Below are 24,064 nucleotides of genomic sequence, written 5' to 3'. Positions count from 1 at the left end.
AGGAAACATCTTTAACTGAGAGTGTGACAGTCCTTTGAAACACTGCAAGCAAATAGAGCAAACAGTAATCAGAGCTCATTAATTTTCTGTGACTGCAGACAAGTCTCCAAATAATGAGCATGTTCTCAGACTCCCTTGCCAGCAGTACTGATTTCAGCAGAGTTTTAATTTTTTAGGTAAAGCTGATTTTTATCAGCTGATCACAAATTGGTATTGGTTGGAGGTCCTACCTGTTCCTGTAATAGCATAAATGTCACAGGTCATTAATCAAAAGGACAGCAGGCAGAGAGGCTGCAGGTGATGTTTGCCGCAGCTGGTTAAAGTGTGCTTGGAAGGCAAAGGGGTCAAACATTGTTGGCATGAATGTCAAAACAAAGCTGATACCCAGGAGCAGTAAATAACAGCCCCAAAGCTCAACTGAAATTATGAGTCAAGGACAGTTTTTTTTGTGTGTGTGTATGTGGACCTGGAGGTATCAGGCTTTACAGTGTCAGTCTTTATGATGAGAAAGATCAGTCTCATAATAAGTTATTACACTCCTGTGCAATGTTCACAACTATAACTGTATTGCCATTTACAGCACACAATACCTGTACTGTCAAGACATCCACTTACGACAGGAAGTATGAGTGACTCTGACAAATGATTGGTGGACTGTGTTAACACCAAGAAACTGTGATGGAAATAAGACTTTACTGGTCTGACAAAACTTGAGGTGTTGTGTACAAATTTATCAGAAGGTTGTAAAGAATCCAGACAAAATAATCCCAAATCTAACTAAAGGTCAACTGACTAGCCTTTTGTAGAGCTTTCAACCACATCATGAAATACGGGGGTTCTCAGGTCAAATTATAACAACTACGTGTGGAACATCAGTCACATGATTTGACGCAAATGATCTCATCCACAAACTGGAGCGGTCTATGACATCACACTCAATTTAACGTCGGTGAGACAGCAAGGATCCTGCACAAGGGACTGCATGAACACTGGAAACACACAACATCAGCTGTGTGTGAACACCTGACACAGCATCCAGTGAGAAGGGGTCAAAGGTCATTGACCAAGAGTCAGTGGACAAATAGAGAAGATCAAGTGAGACATTCACATGTGACATCAGAGACTGGTGTGTGTGTGTGTTTGCGTAGGTTTGTAGGTCAGTCTTACCTGCCAGGCGGAGAGACCCCGAGTTGTAGATGGCCTCGTCCCGCAGCTCCCTCACATGCACGGTGACAGTGGAGACAGCATCCGGCCAGATTCCATCGGACACACGGACCTGGAACTGATAGGTGCCGGGTGGGGCGTTCTCCTTGATGATCAGGAAACCTGTTCGCTTGTTCAGGATGAAGTAACTATGGGAAAGAAAGAAAACACACAGACACGCAACATTTTAATGCCTTAGTTCTAATTCACACAAGCTGAGCCCTCTACAGGGTGAATAAGTTTAATCTCTCACCCTCATTGAAAATCTGGCTTTTACTTGTTCAGACAAGCAACCTGATCAGCCCACAAAGCAAGTCACTAACCACTGTCACTAAATAGAAACTTCCCACACAAAAGTTCCTTTAAGAAGAATTTACTAATAACAAGCAAGACTGAAGCATTCTGGGATGGCTGCTGTCTTTCAAGTTGCTGCCTCATTTGCTGGTCTCCTCGCTACAGCAGGCTGGACCACAATGTGACCAGGGTCCAAGACTGGCTGGTGTGATTGAAAAATTTAGTTTGAGCACAAGAGGACGAGGTAATCAGATAAGTGGAAAGACATGCTCAGTATGACTGCATGCTTATTGTCTATAGGGGCTCTTGGTAAACTCACCATAGTGTGCACTGAGCAGAATTCTAGTCTAAGAGGAAAAACTCATACAGCTCTGCCTGTGTTCATAGAACTAGAAATATCACACAGTCATCATTAAATACCAGCTCAGTATCCCAAGGATTTACCTCCGTGTTGGATGTTTCCATACCTCAAGATTTGCATCCGATGCACGGCCAGTAAAGGAAGTTCCCTGCCCTTAATATAGTGAGGTCAAAAGTTAAGGTACGGAGGTCAAGTAGTGACTTAAACTTTAAGTGATTGGAGAATGGTGCCACATTATGAATTTGCAATTAATGGTTGTCGCAGTTTATTTGCCATAAACACAATCTGTGTGTAGTTGCCACACTTGCTCACATACAGTGAGAATCTGGGATAATCTGGAATTTAGCAGAATCTTCCAACATCACTGTTCTTCTCTGGAGACTGGATTGCTAAATACAGTGTCTGATCATTATGTGCTTCCAAACTTAGACTTGCTGCTGACAACCACAAACTTTCTGTAAGCAAAGCAGCAGCATGTAAACAACAGAAAACTATCTCACTAATTAAATCTGACATCCTCACAAAAATGCATTTTAAACATTTTAGTATCCAACAAAAGTCTTGACAAAAATGTTGCAGACCCTGACACGGGAGTCAATGTCACTGTAGACTGGGACCCAGCGTTAACTTGAGGACACAATGCATTTATACATATTATGTATCATTTAGAAAAGAAAGATTAATTATCTTTAACAATTTTATCTACCAAGCTACATTGGGGTCCAAAAGTCTGAAACCATGTTCCCATCCTCTATATAGAAGTTAGGCTCCACACCGCAGCAGACAGATGAAGACAGTACAAAAATGTGTTTTACTCAGTGTATTCCTGTTTACTCTGTTTTCTGCTAATTACTGGGACAGCAATAGAAAGTGAGCAGAGATGATACATTAGGGAGTAATAGGCACAAAGACATACGAAGAAACAATTTCACTTCGTCCTTGTCTACATGCTCCCCTGTACAGTAAATGAGTTCATTCAAGTTTAATTAGAGAGGGGAGAACCTTGGCAAATCAAATAATAAACCACTTGAAGAGAAAAGGGCCACATGAATTCTCATTTTACAGCACATGCTGTGTGGGTAGATTATGTCTTAGGTCTAAGCGCTTAATTCCAGCTTTCACATCACTGAAAGACAATTCTACATTTTTAATAAAACTACCAATATTTTCCTATTTGGTCCTTCACAATCTCCCGAAGCACGTGTTTATTGACATTTACTACTTACATTGATGGCCACTTCTCCTCCAGTAAAAATACTTGCAGTAAAAAGTATTATACAAGATGCACTGATGTCCTGAGTCAAAACACAAGTGTCCTTTCTGCACCGTGCAACACGGTAGTTACAGCAACAAGCAACAATACAACCTCTTGATCCAAAGCACCAAGATTAATAGCTACATTCACAGTAACAGCTTTATGGTTGATTTGATGCACTGAAATGAAAATATATAAAACAAACCAGAAGAAGCTATCACAGGCTCCATTTTCTGAAAAGCCAGAACAGCAGTGATAAGACAAGGTGCTCTGAACTCAGGTTTGAAACACAGAGAGCTGTCATAAAACGTTAATGCCTTGTACTCAGAGAGAGAGAGACAAAACAAAAGTTTGTCATTTTGAGTTCAGCTCAGTTTGGAAGATGAGAACTAAGGTGTTGTTGGGTGCAGGAAAACACAGGAGGGGATGGAATGAGGAAATTAGTTATCAGCCTCAGGAGGATTATCGGACAGAATGATGAGGGGGTGGTAAAAGAATACGGTAAAAGGATGGAAAAGAATAGAAGAACACACTTCAGAGTTATCAGGCTGATTTAATGAGGGTTTAGTGGCTTAACCAATACATCAAGAAGGCAGTTTGGTGGTTGATTGCTGACCACACTGCCAACAAGGAATTGGGCTTACAATCATCAAATCGCATAAAGTTAATGCAAAAAAAAAAGTGATAAAATCTGTTTTGAGACATTAGTGACAAATGCAAAAAGGTCATTATGAGTCAGCAAAAGAATTCAGCAAATAGCAGTAAAAGATAACAGTTTATATCTGCAAAGTTTGAGGGGTTTCCTTAATAGCCACAACTCTCCAGAAATACTCACAATGCAACAAATCTCTGGCCTCCCTGACAGATATTTAACTCTGTTGCTTTGCATTATTTAAACTGAATTGATCACTGCAACAAAACGTTTGATGCAGACACAAACTGTCCACAAGATTAGCTGGAAAATGTAACACAGCTCACGGCATGAAAGCAATGTGAAATCAGGTTCATTTAACAGGACGTAGATCATTTGAAGTGGTAAATGTACATCAGCTGTCATCAGAAATGTTTAAGCTTTAGCACAAACTTTCATGAGTTCAAACAAATAAAAGTACCCAAGAGTATTTTACTGACTTCCATCTCTGTACTTCCTCTTGCACCATTGCCTGCTGAGTGAATCTGTCTTGAAGATGAAGAAAAACCAATTCTTTCAATAAAAAAAAATAAAAAATTGTTGTTGTTGGTTCTACATAAAAACCTGCACATAGAAACTAAAACATAAGAGAAGATATAGTGTATATTGCTTCACTGACTAACAACCTTATGGACCACGTCATTAACCAAAAACCATATGATTTAACTATAACAGGTTATTAGACATCTCTCGGAAAGAGCAAGTAACAACTATCACAGGCACCTGCTTGCTCCCATCAAACTGTTTATGACACAGTTCTGATTAGATAACATTGACACATAAAGTGAATTTGGACATTTATGGCAATTTTTGTTTACCCATGTGTGCAGATGGCCTAAGTCTATGTTTTAGGCTTTTGGGTGAAAATTGTTGCATTTTCACATACGCATCTGACATAGAGCTGTTTTCTTTTTTCTTCTCTCACGGGTCTAAAATGTGAAAGATCCAGCATGTACGCCTCATGAAGAGTCCTGCGTTTCCTCTATGTAGATTGGCCGACGCTACTGCAGGATTAGGGCAGGTGCACATTACGAGTCCGGTTGCCTTGTATCCTGCCGAAGTGTCCTCCCCCCGCTGGCCTGCGCTCACATTGCAGTTTAACCATAAACAGCAACACTAATCAATCGTTATTACGACCCGTCCAGTTTTACTCCACAACTCATTTCCCAGGTATCAGTCGTTTTACGAGGAGGCGGAGGAAGTTATCCGCTGGCCCGGGTCGGACCTAGATGGCTGATTAGCTGCAAGGAAGTATCACTCTGTTGGAAACTTTGAGGACTGAAACAGCCAAGACAGAATAACCACGGACTGTGACAGTATTAACTCAGTGGGTGGACATTACACTTTGCCCTGTAAATTGAATGGTTGGGTTGAGACATTGGCACTGTATATATTGCACTGTTATTGATTTTGGCACTGGTATGCTCAATACACTGTGGTTATTGCTCAGAATTGATGGTGTTAAGTGTTGTTCTGCTGGTTTGTTGCTTTCTATGGCGTTTGGCTGATGTATACCCGGGGAGTGAGGAAATTTACAGAATCCTCTTTAGGGTTTGACCGGGTTTCATAAATATTTGTCAGTCTGACTGGCACCTCTACTCCCCAGAAAATCGCTATAAGTTATATAAGCTATGCCTTATTGCCTTATTTTAAGTAGACAGCGTCCACTTGTTTACAGTAAACTATACTGACTGTTTACAATGAGTTGTTACGTTAATTTATTGCCAGCAGTTATTCCGTTAACAACATACTTTATGGCTAATGAGTTGAAGGAGTAGAGAGTCTTTAATTAAGGACAATACGACAAAAATCTGTGCAGTATTGAGTTAGCTTTATGCTAATAACGTTAGCGAACTCAGAATCATAACGTGAGTTCAGTCAGTATAATTGGCCTAATCTTCACCAACAATCTTTATAGCTATTATTCCAGTTTGTTAGAATATTTCTCTACGAAGAGGAAGACACCTGATGATGAAGACAACAACCAGGTAAGTTAATGTTAATTAAGGTTGGGACGGGCTCATTAAGTTTGTGAAGGGAAAGACAGGCTAAGTCTCAAGGTTTTACAATAGGCTCTGTAACATTAGTGGCGGCATCATGGTTGCTACTGAGCATTAATGGGCCACCTCTTGGAGAATTACTTTATGACCGAGCCTTAGGTATTCTTAAAAAAAAAAAAAAAAAAACTAGAAAAATGAAATGCACTCAGCAAGGCTGCAAGCTTTACCACTGAGACAAATGTGCCTCAGGCTGTAAGCAATTGGTCGGAGCGGCATTGTGTGTAAAGTAGAGGTTAATCAATATATTCCAGTTTGTGTTGCAGTGAAGTGTCAGTTTATTTCAATGTAATACCTTTTGATATTCCGTCTTACCACTTAGGCAGGTAATATGTTTGTAATATGTAACTGGCCTGCCCCCCCGCTGTTTTATAGAGCTTAATTCTAGAGCAAACACTGGAGTCACGTTATTTACCTTGGCACATGTCCTTCAAAGACGTACGTCTTGTTGTCCCAGTCATCAGGGTCAGGAGAGTAAACCTTTCCAAGCACTGTGGTTGGCATACGGCCTAATGACAGAAAACACATCAGTTTATTAGTTTACAGTTTAAATGATGATTAGCTCTGTGCATATAAAGTGTAGTCTGTATGTTATCTATACAGCAGCAAAGGACACCGTGCACAGCTCTATACTGGCCTCCCATTTATTCATTTAGCCTTTCTGCATGTGTACCTCATTGCATATTGTGTTTAAGTGTGTGTCGGATGTGTTATGCATGTACTCTGCATATTTCAGGCTTCATTCAACATTTCCTTTCAGCAGAACTCATAAGTGGCTGGCATAGGGAGAAGGAAATGCATAACAGAAGTGCTGTTTGAATACACATTGATTACAATCATGTAGAACTGTTGTTGCCATCTCTCAATTATCCCAAGGGTTCCCTTCAGACCCTGACATGTTGAAATTTAGCCTCTTTGTCTTTTTCAGAAAGTTAGGAGGAAAAAGTTACACAACACTAAAACAAATAGTTATCCTTTTTGGTTTTCAATGGTAAAAAAATGACACTGCTATACTATTTGTCAGTTAATTTAGGTGCAAATATATGAACAAAAGCATGTATAGTGACAAAAAACAGAGAAGTAATAAGTCCTTGTTCATCTTCTAGAGTTGCCGGAATATCAACAACACAATGTGCTTTCAATCCAACACAGTCTTATTATGTGCAGGCTATTTGTGACACAAAATCTGAGATTCATTGTAATCTAAGCCTAGTTAGTCTAGTATGTGGTTTGTTTGGGATCCTTACACCAAACATGCTGATGAGAAAAAATGTTGCCGTGATTAACTGGATGTCAAAATCGAGCTGTGGCTTGCCTTTGTGATCCTCAGAATAGCACCATGGGAGTCATTCTGATTTAACACCAATCATGCAAACTGTGACAATGTGGTGACAATGAGTTGGTTGAGCTAAAGGTGAAAAACTCAATAAAAATGTTTTGTGTGGGTTAATTACTGAACACTGATTAGGATTTAATTTGTTTGCAGTATGAATTTCATCTAGAGAGAAAAAAGTCCTAAAGTCCAAAATGTGAATGAAAATTGCTTTTTTTTTTCCTTTTCCTCAGTTAGACACATGTTCTATATAATATATATATATATAATGTCCAGGGGGCAGTTTGCACAAAACACCTTGAGTTAAGAGTGTCTTTAAATTCTGAGTTAAGGTTTCCTTAAAATAAAAACAATTACACAAAACACCTGTCTATCTTAACTGCAACATGGTCAAGTTTATGGCAATAAATGAGGAGTGTTCGGAACCTTTAACCAAGAGGAACTGATTTTACGTTACAGATTTGACAGGCAGTCAGTTTATGATTTGGCCGATCGTCTAGAATTGGATTTGTCTACTTTCCCCAGCTTACTAACCGCTCAACGGTTTTATGCCACATGATCTTTCTGCTCACATACAGTCGAGGTATTTCATGTCCACAGATCAGCAGTGCGCCAGGTAACTCAGTTTAACCGCTCTGACCTGTCTGCTGAACACCATGGTGATGGATTTTTGTCAAATTTTGTGCAACACCCTTAAGTAACTCCCTCAGCTAAGGAGAAATTAAACCTTAACTGCCGTACTTAAGAAGAAAACTGAAGGTGTTTTGTGCAACTGGCCCCAGAGTCTCATCGCTTGTCTCTGAACACTACATCCTGAAGTTGGAGATGACCTTCTCACCTCGGTGACTATTGATGAAAATCCTCTTCTCCCCTGCCACGTGTGCGTGATCGTTCTGGTCACCGATGGTTACCGTCAGGGTGCTGGTCACTGTTTTGGGTGGACGGCCACTGTCGCTCATAATAATAGGAATGAGGAACTCTTTCTGGCGCTCGCGGTCAAACATTCTCAGGGCTGTCAGTGTGGCAGTGCCGTTTAGGTTGTCCTGGAGGTAGAAATCATTGCTGTGGCGATACTCGGATGGGATGGTGAAGTGAAAGGGCGGACCGTTCTCGGGAGAGTCCTGGTCCACAGCTCGGAGGAGGGTCGATGTTTGGTTCAACCTTACTACCTAAACAAGGAGGGAGAGCAGGAGGCGTTGGATTTTTTCATCCATGCCACTAATGAACAATAATTCTCCTTAGCTTAAAGGTGCACTATGCATTCCTGCATGACGTCACTTCTGTTGACGTTCGAAACAGAGCAAGCTCGCCCCTCCCCCCCATGTTTGCATCTGCCGGCGGAGTTCTCGCCACCTTTGAATCGATTCCCCAATACAAATGCCTCGTTCGTTCCTTCTCCATTTCTCTCCTCCTCGTCGTATATTCATCCGAACGTCTTTTTTTTGGTCGTGTCCGTGCCTCGGCCATTTTCCCAAAATATATCGTTGAGTCGTTAGACCTAGTTCACGGCGCCATCCAGCTGTGTACTCTCCGATACTCACGCTACTCTATCAACTCTGCTCACTGCCCCCCTCATATGTGCACGAGCACTAACCCCCACCCCCTCCCCCAACCATCTTGTCGGTGAGTGGCTGGAACGTGATTGGTTATGTTTTGGGGCACAGCCTGTGGCCCTAGTGTTTGTTTGCCATTTGTGACGCCTGAGGCTGCACTTTTTCACTGTGTATTCAGGGGGCAGGCAGCTAGCGGATCAAGGGGAGATGCCTATGATTTGAGACAAAAATAAAATCGCGCTAATGCAGGAATGCATAGTGCACCTTTAACTTCCTTATTTTCACAGACTCATTGCATTAATATCAGTATGTCACATATTTCCTGAGTTCCAACCCAGTCAAGCCTACCTGTGGTCCAGCCACATTCTCAAATACTATTGGGGAGTACGCGGCCTCAAACTCTGGTCCATTATCATTCACATCCAATAGAGGCAGCTGGACCGTGGCGCTGCCGGTTAGAGGTGGAAGCCCATGATCAGTCGCTATGACAACCAAGTGATGCTGGGGTACCCTCTCCCGATCCAGAGGCTGGGCCACAGAGAGCACCCCGGACTGGTCAATGGTGAACAGCCCCTCGGGATCGGAGTCCTCTGACAGGCTGTAGGTGATGTCACGGTTCTGGCCTGAATCAGAGTCGCTGGCCACCAAACGTGCCACACTGGTTCCCACGGTGATGTCCTCGGGCAGCGGGGCGAGTGACAGGAAGTGTGGAATGAAGACAGGAGCGTGGTCGTTGTAGTCCTCCACCTCCACCACACAGTGCAGAAGGCTGGAAAAGTCGAGGTCTTCAACCTGAAACGGGAACCACATCCGGTCTCAAATGTCACACAAGTGCGGTACAGACAAGATTGTAAGTTTTATCCAAACAGATTTCTAATGTTGTGCATTGTCAGCAGTTGGAAGTTATAATATCAAACAAAATAAGGGTCAAGTACAAATTACTGAAACAGTAGTGATCAAACCCTAGGCTGTAAAGCAGTGTCACACCATCCACATTTGTGTTGTGCTGATATGTGTGTAACAGATTTTTATATCACCTTTGGAATTTCAAGTTATTTTCAAACAGCAACCTCTCACTGCACCCAATATGAAAAGTTACCTGGCGGAGCTTTAAAGTCCCTGTCTGTAACCGATATATGAAACTTTGTGTTTAATTGGCTTTATAGAACTTCTCTTCTCTTCTCAACACTCTTTGTCTTAACTTTTGACTGAGAGGATGACAGGTTGCTTTGAGGGATTTATGGGCGATGAAGAAAAACAACCAACTTTGAGATCACTGCTTAGGGAAATTCTCAAAACCTTTGCCATTTTTTTTTTTTTTCTATCAGTTGCAACTATTCCCAAAACCTTGCAGGAACAAACTGTATGTGAAAGTACACAACTTTAAGATGTCTACTACAAATCCATTTTATATTTTCAACACTACAACAGCAGGCACCACAGCATCATTCATCCTCTGGCTTCTGTCAGTCTTGACTCAGACTGATACAGAAGCTGAATCAAAGTGCAAGGCTGCGTGGTTGCACGGGGCTTTTGGAACAGCTTCCATATACCTTCAGGGTGAGGTTGAACCTCTGCTCGCTGTGTCGTTCATAGTCCAGACGTTTCTTAAGCCTTAGGGTGCCGCGCTGCTCCTGCTTGTGACTGACCATGTAGAACTTCTGCTCTTGGTCTCCAGACACAACACTGAAGGTGAGCTGGGCGTTTTCTCCAGTATCTCTGTCCTCGGCAGCAAGCTCCAATACCTGAAAGAGAACAAAACATTATGTGGATGAAGTATGTCCCTTTGGCTACGATGGATTCTTACATTTTTGATACAGTAATTGAAATCTCCTGAAGTTGGTGGAGTATTTTTGAAAAGAGCCGAGTAACAGAGTTTGAAACAGTGCAGACTGTGGTCGCTAACAACTTGTATGATGACAATATTCTACCACAAATTTCACAATATTCTGTAAATATTCTATAAATAAGAAACTGATGTTAAGTCTAATTAAAGAACTTGATTGATAAAAATGCGACTGGAATTTGCTTTGTTACTGTTCACGTGTGGTGCTGTGATCCACAGTCACATATCATACATAAGCTCACACCAGCTTGAAATAAAGCATTGCTTGAAGAAAAAAGAAAAAAACAAAATCATTCATAAATTGCTAAAGAGGAAGTGATTCTGTTATGGGAGTAACTGTTGCTGCCATGACAGAGACCTATTTTAGCATCAGATGCTGTACACTAACAACAGTGCATTGCAGTGCATTGCCTGATGCGTGATTGTTCTGTCATTCAATCTCAACACGGATAAAAGTGTAATAAGCATTCTTCAGGTGGGGGTAGACTCTCTATTTGGAGATTGTAGCTAAATGTGGGACAGTCAGTCTGATATTGCAAGATTAAAAAAAATCGGATTATTAAAATAAAACAAAAATCTGTCAGGCCGGATATTATTGGTCGACGGGGCGCTAGTTGTCGACATGAAGAAAAACAATGGTTTGTACACAAAACCAGCGGAAACAGAACAACATGGGTAGCACACTGGACTAATGACGGGCTACATGATTAATTTATACTTATATTCACAGCTGCGTTGCTCTTGTAGATTGGTCCATGGTGTTCGTTTCGCTATCATTAGCCTAAAAACTGCTCAAAACAATAAAGACTAAGCATTAAGATAGTCAACAATTAGGGTTTACTTTTACAGACTAATTTAGATGTCTGTCTGAAGTCTGACTGTTGGTTTGATCTATGTTACAGTCACAGTCTATCTTTGTGAAACCGGCCCTTTTTTTTTCTTTTTTAAAAAAAAAAAAAAATATCTAGGTCACTGCGGCTTGACAGATGTTTGAATTTCTACACCAGCCACTAGTCTACTTGTCTCTCTATGCTGAGCAGGTAGTGCACTGATGGCTTGTTTAAACTTTTTGCTATGGGGAAGCACCCATACTTGCATTACATATGTACATACATACTATATTTTATTACCATATTACAAGGACTAAATTAAAAGAGAATGGAAGCTGCATAGAGCTGCAGAGTTGGGCTCCAATGCTCAAAACAAGTGTAAATATCCATTGCAGGAGCTTTAATGTGAATTCAGATTAATGAAGATACCACAATCCTTTCCATTTTTATAATGCAGGTTGCTTTTAGTTTATTTCAGTCAAATGATTAATAGGTTTGCATTCATTTAAATAAATAAATGTATACTACAATGAAGCAGAAAAACCAGAGTTGCTTTTTTTGATATGTTAATTGCAATGTGGGTAAGAAAAAAGAAATACAAAATAAACTGGCAAAGGTCAGGAAAATACATATGCTGAATGTGCTAGTCTATGCACTTGTATGGAAAAAGGGCCAAAACATTCTAAAAGTTAAGCTTGTTTTTGGAAAACAGATGCCATTATTAATTTCACAGTGTCAGCGGACGCCTTTGTATATGTTCTTAATATTCTATTCTAATATAAAATCTTGTGAAATATACTGAACCTCAGAAATCACATAAGCCGCTTAATAAGGTGCTTTAAAATGTCTGAGTGGTTTACTAGCTTTACTAGGTTTAAGACAGACTGCTGACTTACTTCCCTTGACTTTACGCTTTGGGTTTTGTCTTTTTGGGAGACACTGGATTCTGACGTATATCCACTGAAAGCTGTCTTTACATTTGCAGATATCATTTAAAATAAACGAGAGAAACTGGTTTCTGTAGAATAAGCTGTTTTATTAGCTTATTCTAGCCTTATCAACAGTCAGGACCCCGACCCACCTCTGCATTGGGCTCTGCATTCTCAGAGATCCTTGCCAGACAGGAGTGATCAGTGAACCTTGGCGCGTGGTCGTTCACATCCTTGATCTGAATTGTAGCGGTTCCAGTACCTGTCATCCCTCCCCCGTCTCTGGCCTCCACGACCAGGAGGTAGGACTCAACCTGCTCTCTGTCCAGACCTCCCATGGCTACAGTGATTGTCCCTGTGGTGGGGTTGATAGTGAACATTTCTGAGAAAGTCGGCACTCCTTCTAGCTCGATGTTAGTGGCATCTAAACTACCCACAATCCTGTAAGAGAGCACAGCGTTCTGCCCCACAGCTGAGTCATCCAGGTCCGTGGCCGTCATCTCCATGACGGATGTCCCCACTATAGAGTTCTCCGCCACGTCTCCGTGGCAGCTGGGGGCGCAGGTGAAGACAGGCGCATTGTCATTGATGTCCCACACATTGATGATGACGTCGGTGAAGCCTGTCAGACCTTCGCCACCTTCGTCTGTGGCCAGGACGACAAAACGCCACACGGCTCGCTCCTCGCGGTCCAAGGTCCGCTGGGCGTAGATCTTGCCTGTGACCTCATCAATTATGAATTCGCTCTCTGCGCCCTGGCCATGGAGAGAGTAACGCAGGGCCTCCTGGTCGGCATCCTTATCTGGGTCAGACGCTGTTACCTACAACATCAAAGGCACAGTGAGACAGAGAGGAGGATGAGAGCGTAATCACAGAGTTTTCTTTTTTTTTTTTGTTTCTTTTATCTTTAACTATTTACTTATTGAAATGCTGCTGATCTGGCAGTACATCCTGACTAGAGACACTGTGCAGTTATTAACTCTTCACTAGGTAAATCTGGCGAAGATCCAACCTCCTCAACCCCAACCCACACCTCCTCTGCCTCTCTTGTTCTGTCTGCTCCTTCTTATTCATCCTCAACACATCAGCAATTACACCCTGGGCAGGCCAAAGATGTTTCAATTTAGCACGGTAATTGCAGTGTGATGTAGAGCCAAAATTAACTGTGTTCCTTTAAAGGGGGTAAGAAATGTGCTCTGACATATGTAGAGAGGGAAGAGAGCACCGGGCTTACCATGAATAACTTTCAAACCAAACTGTACTTAGTCTCATGTAATTGAGAGAGGCTTAATGGTGGTGAAGAAATATTACGTGTTATTAAGCTTGAACTGTGCTAAACTGGATGTATACAAGTGTGACAATTTACACAAGTTATGCGTAAATGTCTGTTCTATTCACCGGGATCATAACTTATCCAACACGTAGCTTCAGGGTTAAAGCCGGGATGATCTTGCAATGGCCCATATCTGGCCGAGGCTACGCAGTAATTACAGCATAATCACTGAAATCAGTTTCAAAAAACGAAATCCAAACAGAGAAAAGGGGCAGGATTAAATAACGGTGAACTCAATCTGAACCATATTTCTGCTGCTTTTTACCGAAGCTCGAAAGTATGAAATGACTGGATGTTGATTAATGGTATACAACTTAAATCCTTAATTAAACAACTCATAAATAAGAAGAACTGAACATTTTGAAGTGCTATTCTCATTGAGGCACATTCAACTAAACTCATTTAAAACTGCACTACAATTCCTAGGGTTTTTAATCAGCTGTTGGTAGCCATTGAATTAAGCTAAGATTAGCTCTATGAGTTAGTTGAAAACGTTGTCTCTGGTTGACTTTTTAACGTGTTAAGCTGATGACTGATTGATTGATTGATTGATTGATTGATTGATTGATTGTAAAGCTATATGTCTCATGCAGGAGATGTCAGCATCCTCACCAGCTGATGACCATGTGCGGTCAATTGGAAGTGATTACAATAATAATATGCTAAATAAACAGAAGATTGCACAAAAACACTTTCACAAACTGCATTACACAGCTGAATGACTGGGCTGTACCTGTAACACAAACACCGGCGAGCCATCCAGCTCCTCTGTCACGCTGCCGTAGTACTCGTTAACGGTAAACACCGGCGCCTCGTCATTCTTGTTGACAACGTTTACCGTCACCGTCGTGTAATCTTCCCACTTCCCATCTGAAGCCAGGACATGAAGCTTGTACCTGAGCAAAAGTTTCAGCTTCATCAGAGGCTTTCACAAGAATAAACAAAAGTTTACATCCAAATGGGCTTTGTAAAAAAAAAAAAACACTGACATGTGTTCTCAAATACTTAAAGTACTGAGGTGTGATTTAAAGAAGAAGTGACATTAAAAGCTACAGCATGTATTGTGCAAAACAAAGAAATATACAATTAAAAAGCAAGTAAAAAAAAAAAAAAAGGAACAAAGGTTTCTTCCCTGGAGTGTGTTCCTACCTTTTGTTCTGCTCATAGTCCAGAGTCTGAGCAATAAAGATAGTACCCACTTCTGGTTCAACATCAAATACCCCTCCTGTGTTCCCTGAAGTGATCTGGTAACGCAGTTTGGCGTTTCCACCTGCAGATCAGTAGAAGATGGAAAGTGAATGAGATGAATGACAGTTTGTAGAAATGAAACTTAGATATTGACAAAGCATTCTAGGCCTACAGTGAGTCTTGTTAAGAGCTGTGGTTGAAAAAAATTTGCAGGAGCAATGAAAACCTGCACAGGAACTATTTGTATTGCACTTGATGTCTATACTTTAGATTTTGAAAAAAACAGTAACCTCACCAGTGCCTTTTCTGTTTGGTAACATTACACAAATAGAAAAGACAAAAAAAAGTCACGTTGAACTGACTGAACAAAAGTTAAGTTACCTGCTTACTAATTAGCACCTGCTCTCCTGCTGTTCAGGCAGGTTCTGAACATCAATTACCTTTCAAAATTGCAGCAATTCATTCATTTTTTTTTTTTTACACATCAGAAACCTGATAATAATGACATTTAAATATGTTTTTAAAGTATAAGACTGATTGAATACCAGACTACTTGAGCAAAGCACTGAATTTAAATTTAATCTATTCTAGGTCTTCAAGAGTAAAAAGAAAGAAATGGCTTTTCCTCATGCAAACAAAGCATACATCTTCTCTGATACTGGGAGGGGCCAAACCAGGTAATGAGTATTGTCATTATTGTTATTGATGATATGCATTAGCTTCCTGTGTCAGACATTTGATGGTTGAGACTAAGGCTATAACATATAACAACTGTGTATGGGATCAAACTAAGATATTCACAGTGGGTTCCTGCAGGGTCTTATGTACTAAAGCTTGTAAACATTTCATTTTTCATTTTTTGACACTGTGCATAAGCTTAACTTTGCATTAGCTTCATTAGCATACTCGCCTAGAAAAACAGCACAGCACTCTAATTTGAATTCAAGATGAATAGTGTCTCTCTGTCATAAACATGCTATTTCCAGGTGGTGTCAAGAAGTCCTGAAGAACCCCAACTACGCAGCCAAGAGTTAAACATGTAGAAGTGATTAAGCTCCATCATCATTCATTGTAGATACAAGTGTCACGGTTAAAGTGAATTTATTACCAAAGGAATGCCAACAGAATTCAATTCACTGGTTTATGCAGAGACTCACATTTATTTGGTTTTCTGAGTAACGTGGGCCAGGACCGACTTCAACACGGCTCTTTAACATAAGACAGGGTATAAACATAAAATCTAATCAAATCCTGTCACCTTTAGGACTTTCTCCCATAAGTCTGTAAAATTTCAAAAATGCTATATATATGCAGTAATCTTTCACTGAATAATTAATATTCCATTATTCCAAGCAATCTAGCGTCATGTTGCTGTGAATTCCCCCCTCCCTTGTTTCCAGAGTTCTCTCTCCCTACCGCACATAATAATCCCTCTTTTGCTCTGCAAAGCATTTTTAATAAAGTCTATTAGATCCTGATCAACAAAATGTTCGCCCTTTAATGCAATTACTGTTAAAGCCGAGGCCGGCATCTCAACCAGCGTTGCATCCACCACCACCCCTCGTGTTATTATGAAAGAGAAAGAAGAAACCTCTGAAGACGAGATGAGATCCACAGCTTATTAGCAACATGAAAGTCAAGGAAGGAGAGAGGAGATTGCCCTAATCCAGATTGTTTTGTACCATCTGTCTGTTGGTGTTTTAAATGAGACATTAGGGATATATGCCATTGCATTTCTTCTTTTCGCTCACTCTTATTCTCAGTTTTTTGTTTCAGTCGCTTAAGTATTTAGAAAAATGCTGAGACCCAAAGGACAAAGAGAAACAGAACAGGGAATAAAACAATAGTTAAAACACACAAACAAACGGAGAGAAAATTAATGTCTTTTCCCCAAGTGTACCAATTTCAAAACTCTTTTCATCTCTCTAGGTAATGTGCTTTACTGAAACTGGAGCACGCACACACACACACACACACACACACACAAACACACACACAGAACTCACTGTTGTGGTTCACAAGCATGTGATCACACCAGCTGCATCTCTGCTGCGTCGCTGCTAATACCAGCTCTATCTCTCTACATAGAGTTTGCAGGCTCCTCGAATGTTGCATTTCTTTTCATTATTAAATGAAAACATGCAAAATTAAAGAGAGACTTGGTGGGCCAAGTCTATTTTTCCTCCTACTAGGAGTAGGGGGGTAGCCATCCTGGTTCATAAGTCCTTACCCCTGACAGAGGCAGAAGTTAAAGCAGACACCTCCAGCAGGTACGCCAAGATTAAAGGGATGCTCTCTGGGGATGCTGTCTCCTATTTAAATGATTTCTACACCGAAGTGTTTTCCTTGTTCTCAGATTGGATTGTTGAATGATCTGTGGTGGCAAGTGACTTTAATTGCTGCCTAAACCCACGTTTGGATAGATCTCATAAATTAGCTCGGCCTGACATGAGGCATGGTCCGTCTTTACTTGGCTGTTGCACTGATATACATTTTATTGATACGTGGAGGACTCTTCACCCCACTGACGGGTAACATACATTTTATTCAAAAGTTCATAATCCGTCATGTAGAATTGATTATTTCTTCAAACCTTTCTTGATCGATTGGTAATATTATTATTAGTGATCACCAACCAATGTTTTTGGTCATGTCCAGCAAAGTACAATGGCCAAAGGGGTAATGGCGGTTTTCAATCACATTCTTAAAAATCCTAATTTTTGGCTGTACCTTACTGAACAGTTTAATCATTTTATTGCCCAGAATGACACTCCAGGTGTGTCTGCTAGTCAACTCTGGTAGGCTGCTAAGGCTAGAGTATTTGTCGCTTCACTATATCATTTTCAGCCAATCTTAAGGAAAAGCAGAGGGCTAAACAACAGGCTACAGAACATCAGTTAAGCTGGCTTCAGGGAGAGTTGAACCTCAACCCTACAGAGGATCTTAGACCTAAAACTGACACCACTGCAGCTGCTCTCGACACCCTCTTATCAACGGAGGCTAACAAATCCATTCTGTTTGCTAAGCATAGGATGTATGAATTTGAACTAGGGATGGGCATTTTCAGTAATTTCATTATTCGAGTACTCTCATCATCTTATGAACGAGTACTCGATTAGTCCCAAATTCTATATATATATGTTTTTTTTGTTTGCTTTGTTTTTTTAAAAATGGTTAAAAAATATATTCATATTTTTTCATGTCTGTGTCATATTCAGATATTCTTATGCTGGACAGCTACAATATCAAAAACATGCAGTAAATTTTAAACTGGCTTATGAGCAGTGGTTCCAAAGGACAGGTCAGGGGTGATGTGAGATTCCTTACAGTTTTTCGTACACACTAATATTTCATCACATACACAAATGCGGCAGCACTTGCATTAACAACATTTCTAGATGGAGTTTTTAAACTTATCATAAATGTGAGAAATAACCAGGAAACATTCACATTATTCAGTTATATATACAAAGAAGACTGGTGTTGACAGCTCACGGTTGCTGCTTGTCAAAATAACACAACATGCTTTCTGACTAGAGTTTTCCAGGTGAACAGTTGGAATAATGACAGTCACTGTAAATAAAGCTTAACAGATATGTAGCTACATACAACACAAAGAGACGAATGAACCTGAGCTCGCCAAAAGAACTGAAGTCAGACGAAGTAAAAGCTACTTGGGCTTACAATGTTTGTGGACAGGGGAAAGCTAGACGCTCCACACTGGAACTGCTTCATCAGCAGGACAAAAAGACACAGCGTTCGTACCATGTAATCTCAAGTGACATTCAGTTAAAAAAGAATACTCCACTAAATGTCTTTTCAGTGTCATATATTCAGGCACTACATTTTGATATACACATTTTGATACAATTTTCAGACAAAACCCAAGGTCATCATTTGAAATTTCTGCGAACCAAAGTGGCTTCTGGCCTCTGTGAAAACAAGCTACAAACCCTTCAAGTCTACTGGAGGTGAGTATTTGTTACTGGAAAGATTTTCAGTAGCTTATATTCAACAGCATGACATAACTAAGATGTATAATAATCTATGGAGAAGATTTACTGAGAGGATCGTATATTTTTTTATTCTAAAGCAGGTCTTTGGTTTCAGTAGCGCCCATAAAAGAGTTAAAGAGAGGGGCTTCAGGGTTGGCATTTGAAGCAATCTACAACTTCTACATCTTTAAATTCTGCTTTTAATGGTTTATACACTGACATTACATGGACTGGTAATGAGCAGTTAATTAATGCTGTATTATTTCCTGTATATGCCAGCTTTATTAGCTGTGTGATATGCACATTACAGACAGCCTCTTCTGCTTTTCCTCCTCCACTATCTTAACCCTCAAAAAATAAGAAAATCAAATACACACAGATTCACACATTACTGCTCCCTCCATCTCTCCCAGTTGGTGGTAATAACCTTATTCCAGAATCTAGCACGCTTCTTACACTCACGCACCTACATAAGCAAATATGTGACTTCTTGTGATTTTATGTGCATATGTGTTGCCGTTTGAGGGTTATTTATCACAGGGAAATGTGAGATGCACAGCAGGCCTCTGCACTCTAGTATAATAAATGCTGGATAATATGAGTTTTACCTCGTTGCCATCTCTCTCTCTCTGTCTCCTCTTCATCTTTACATACACAAAGCCTCCCTCTGTCTCTCTCTTCTTAGTGCTTTGAGTATTTTGCTGCTTCTGTATAGAAACATTGATCCACAATGGACATATGACTGGCTGTGGATGTGGCTGTGTGTGTGTGTGTGTGTGTGTGTGTGAGAGAGAGAGAGAGTATAGTAGGGACAGCAAGGCGAGAAACACATTGTGTTTTTCATGTGCTCATATCAGCGCCAAGTATCAATACTTAGTTACATCAATCATGGGTAGAGTGTGGTGAGCTGGAATTTTAAATTTCGTCTCTCAAGGTCATTTGGACAAATCCTGGGAGATAATGAGAGCTTTACGAGTCAGTATATCGACTCTGGTTGTGGTTTTCAAACATACTTCTTAACATCTTACCGGCATATTTCATTTTGATAATAAAAACACTAGCAACAGTAAATAAATGAACACCATGTCCAGGTTCTCCCTGGGGGGAATTCAATCAGTTTGCATGATGATGACAGCTCAAGGTGTGGGTACCCTTCTTAATCCAACACTGACTTTCAGATGCAGGAGAAGACACATAATGGGCCCCATGTGTGTACCATTTGATCCAACTTAGTGTAAATAAAGTGTAAAGTTAGTGTAAATTTGTACCAAATTCAGCTTGAACTATTGGTGAAGTCTTATTAAAGTCAGCACAGTGACCAAAGCATCTCGATGGTGGAAAAAGCAGTTGTGCACCATCACAGACAATTTGAATATTGACCAGTGTGACAGATGTTATATTCCATGCGATTCCACTTGCAGTAACTGCCATGATTTTATGTTTATATATCTGTATTTATTGGCTCAAGGGCGCCCTGTCTTGGAGGTAGTTGTTATAAGCCACTGGCAGCTTGAGACATTGCCAGGTCATAAGAGATGTGCAAATATTGTGTAATAATGTCCGTATGTACAACGTATGAGCATATGCAGTATATGCACTGTGATTTGTAGAAATGTTCATTAGAAGAGTTACGAGCAGGTCGCTTTTTAAGTGCTGAAATGTTCACACAATGGCATATCGCGCTCTTAAAGCAAGCTAGTTAGCTTCTGTGCTAAAATAACTGCTGTGTGAGAGCCACATTTAGCGAGCCAACTGTATGTCTGACCAGTACATATTCTGTTCCTGTTCAGATAATAAACGGCGCCATATAAAAGATAAGTAAGCCTCCCGCTCCTCCTTCTCCACACGCGACGCAGAGTCGAGGGGTTGCCTGAACCCACCAGTTCCAGTGAAGTGCAGCTGAACACGGTTACACTAGTTTCGCACTGCTGAGAGGTTGGTGAGTTCGTACACTTTGTAGTGTAAACCTTTTGTTTCATCTCTCTTCTACGCATGTGCTGCATATAATTCCTTTGCTGGAATGTCGGATGCAAATCCATGCGGATGCACTTGCAGTCATGTTTTTTTGTAAGAGTAATATCTTTGGCATCTCTCACGGAAATGTCTGCTGCTGAATCATCACGAAAACTGTACTTGTCATCAGAATTTGGGGTCTGCTTTAGTATTCAATAGCCTTATTAAAAAACAAGAAGACAGAGAAAGTGAGCGAGGGAGTAGTCTGGTTGAAAGGATGAGTCACAAAAACCAATCATCACACGGCAAAAGAAGAAAGCTCATACTGTAGGGTCCTGTAAGCTATTGAGAGCTTCTCTGATATTAGTCTCCGTCTTCTTCTCTCACACACACACACACACACAAACACACTTTTTCTCTCCCTCCAAACAAGTAATAAATAACTACGAAATTAAGCTGATACAGTAAATAAAACAGGGCATATTTGCAAATCTAATTTTAGTTTCATTATCTCTAAAAATAGTCACAAAATGCAGCCACAGTAGGTAGTCGCACACTGGAGCCCTGGCTGTTGTTTGTGATTATCTTACAATGCTCTATAGGCTTCCTGTTTTTGAGCAGTTAGTAGGTGGGTTTCCATCCGCCTGCACAAATTAAAAATGCACATTAAAAGATAAAGTGGATATGCCAGAAATTTGAAAAAATCTGAAAATATTGCAAAGATGGAAAATTTATAGTATATATCATAAAAAATGTATTATGTGACATCCACTGAAGAGAAGAGAAATAGCAGCAGGCAAAGCCGCAAAACCATCATGTTTTCTACATTTTTTTCCCACTGTCTGAGGTTTGACTGGCACTCTTTTAATTACGCCATCTCATTACACTCGCTTCTTCTGCAGTGGTTTAATGGCCCCCAACCAGTGGCATGCTGATAATTCATCAGCTAGGAAGAAGTGCAGGAAGGTGACGATGTCCAGGCAGAGTGCCGCAAGATGCAGGAGGGAGACTATCAGCACAGGAAAGACAGTCAGCTCAAAACAGGACAGGATAGGACAGAGCCCAAATTTAAGAGAAATTTGCTACTACTGTCATTAAAATGTATGTTTTAGTCTGGTATACATTTTCCCATTGTGTAGTACACCTGAATTTCACACTGAAGTGGTGTTTTTTTGGAGGGAGGGGATAGTTGGTTGTTTGGCTCTGCTTGCCTATCTGTAAAAGTCACCACACACCAATGCACCCAACTGGGAAATTAGTACCACCGGCTGTTTACCTCAACGAGATTGCATTACATTTGAATGGAGACCCACTTAGTGGCAGCAACGCTATACCATTTCTAATATGTTGTGTGACAGACACTAGGGTACCACATAAACAGCAAGTTAAACATTAAAAAGCATTACTTTAATTTAAATTACCAATAACAAGTATTGTTAAGTTTGTACTTACTCACTCACTCACGGACTTTAGGGATGTAACATTGGACGGTGGCTGGTCCAGCCAAAAAAAACTCTCACTGCGCTACTTGCCCAGCCCCAAAGTTAGCAATTAGCTAGTGAGAAAGCTGAATGTACCTTCACAGTACCTTCTTCCATTTTGCAATAGTCCAGTTCTTGTGTTTTTTACATCAAACAAGTATCTTAGCTCTGTTTTGATGGCTAAATAAAGAGCCAGCAGCCTTACTTCAAAGTCTTCTCTGCTCTGTTGAAGTGAGTATTCAGCTGTATCTTGATGTCACTCCTTGCAAACTACAGTCACTTGATTTGATTGTGTTGTTGATCAATAACTAATCAGAGTCCTATCCAGTTTCTACTGCACTTTTGATATGTAAGCCACCGTGCTCAAACATGTGAGAGACTTGTCATTCCTCAGAGTAATAATGGTCTTGTCTTTTCTGTCATGAGCTGACATTTCCCCTCCGGCTGTGACAGCTGAGTGTCTCGGCATGTTCCACCACAGACCTACACTACCGCTCCAAATTTTAAGACGGTTACATTTATTCAGCTGTTATTTGAAATTCACGTAATTCAGTGTCTCAGCATTTCTGAAATTAAAGCATAGAAAAAAAAAATAAGCAATTGGACATTTTAAAAGAAGGAATCAATCACCTCTTGTTGAACTACATTGAATCTGAATTTCTGACTCATCCAGCAGCCGAACACGCTCACGGCTTCTGTCTAGCGATGGAAATAAAATATTGTTCAGAGAGGTTGTTACACTTGTTTGCTTTGCTTTCACCTTCTGTCCAGTTCATGCCAAACCAGCTCCATGGGGTTTAGATGTGGAGACCGTGCTCTCTTAGATCACGTTTGGTCCTGTCATTATCTTGCTGTAGGATGAACCTGCCGACCAACCAGTCTGTCTTCCTTTGTTACTTATTGTAACACATATACATCATATAATGTATGAGGAAAATATTAATTACATTCTCTGAAATGTGAAGATATTTTAAGCTTTATTTTTCATCGGACACAAATAAGAATCTGTTGGACTGCTGAACTCATTATATTTTATTTATTTTGAGCAGCAGCAAAGCGTTATTATGAGCTTTTAATTTGTTTGTGCTTGGTAAGTAGCAGTGACATTCACACTTTTAATGGCAGCTTGTGTTCAGGCTGTTGGAAATACCTTTTGCTATTTTCGTTTTACCAAAAAAGTACAACTTTTACTTTAATTAATTATAAAATTATTAATTATTAAATAAATAAATTTAATTAATTAAAATCAGCCAACTGGTTGTGTAATTGTGTCATTTTTTTTTCATCATTTTCCAACCTATAAAACTCAAGTACACTGGTAGATAGATAATAAACACACATTATGTTAATTTTTTTTTTTTTTGTTAAAAAATAAAAGATAAACAAGAATGTCACTACATCATCACGCATAATATCCCCCTGACAAATAATGGTAATGTACGATCAGGTGTGGGACTGGGAATCGTTTGCCATACTACTATAAACAACTTCAAGTCCAGACTGCTCAAATTTGGGGAAAAAACAACTAGGTCATTTTAAAATGTTGCCACTTTTCCATTGACCTCAGTTTGGATATTTAATGGGAAACACGTCCAGCGATTCCAAGGACATTTACCATCTGCAGTCTGTGTCTCTGGGGGAGCCACATCTTAACAGTGAGAAGATGACTAAAGTGAAAAAAAGAAAATGTTTAGATGTCAAAAACATGAAATGTGAAAGTACACATTTCAACACTTGACAGCTTCTCCCTTTGCCTTCCATT

At 40.3% G+C, this 24,064-nt stretch overlaps 1 protein-coding gene across 2 annotated transcripts in view; it reads right to left on the bottom strand.

The window, feature by feature from the left end:
- Window positions 1–24,064, bottom strand: part of si:ch211-186j3.6 (neural-cadherin) — a 308,958-nt gene that overhangs the window by 131,327 nt on the left and 153,567 nt on the right. For both annotated transcript variants that reach the window (XM_056399571.1, XM_056399635.1), the window contains 8 exons: window positions 14,835–14,955; window positions 14,419–14,581; window positions 12,505–13,173; window positions 10,301–10,492; window positions 9,096–9,539; window positions 8,033–8,363; window positions 6,277–6,370; window positions 1,168–1,352 (listed from right to left, as the gene is read on the bottom strand). In XM_056399571.1, the coding sequence (XP_056255546.1) occupies window positions 1,168–1,352; window positions 6,277–6,370; window positions 8,033–8,363; window positions 9,096–9,539; window positions 10,301–10,492; window positions 12,505–13,173; window positions 14,419–14,581; window positions 14,835–14,955 (2,199 nt within the window). The remainder of the gene's footprint in view (window positions 1–1,167; window positions 1,353–6,276; window positions 6,371–8,032; window positions 8,364–9,095; window positions 9,540–10,300; window positions 10,493–12,504; window positions 13,174–14,418; window positions 14,582–14,834; window positions 14,956–24,064) is intronic.

This window comes from Seriola aureovittata, chromosome 1 (genome assembly GCF_021018895.1).
Source record: "Seriola aureovittata isolate HTS-2021-v1 ecotype China chromosome 1, ASM2101889v1, whole genome shotgun sequence".
NCBI classification, from domain to species: Eukaryota; Metazoa; Chordata; class Actinopteri; order Carangiformes; family Carangidae; genus Seriola; species Seriola aureovittata.
Note: the sequence above shows the minus strand (reverse complement) of the source record. Positions and strands in the feature narration are given on the sequence as shown.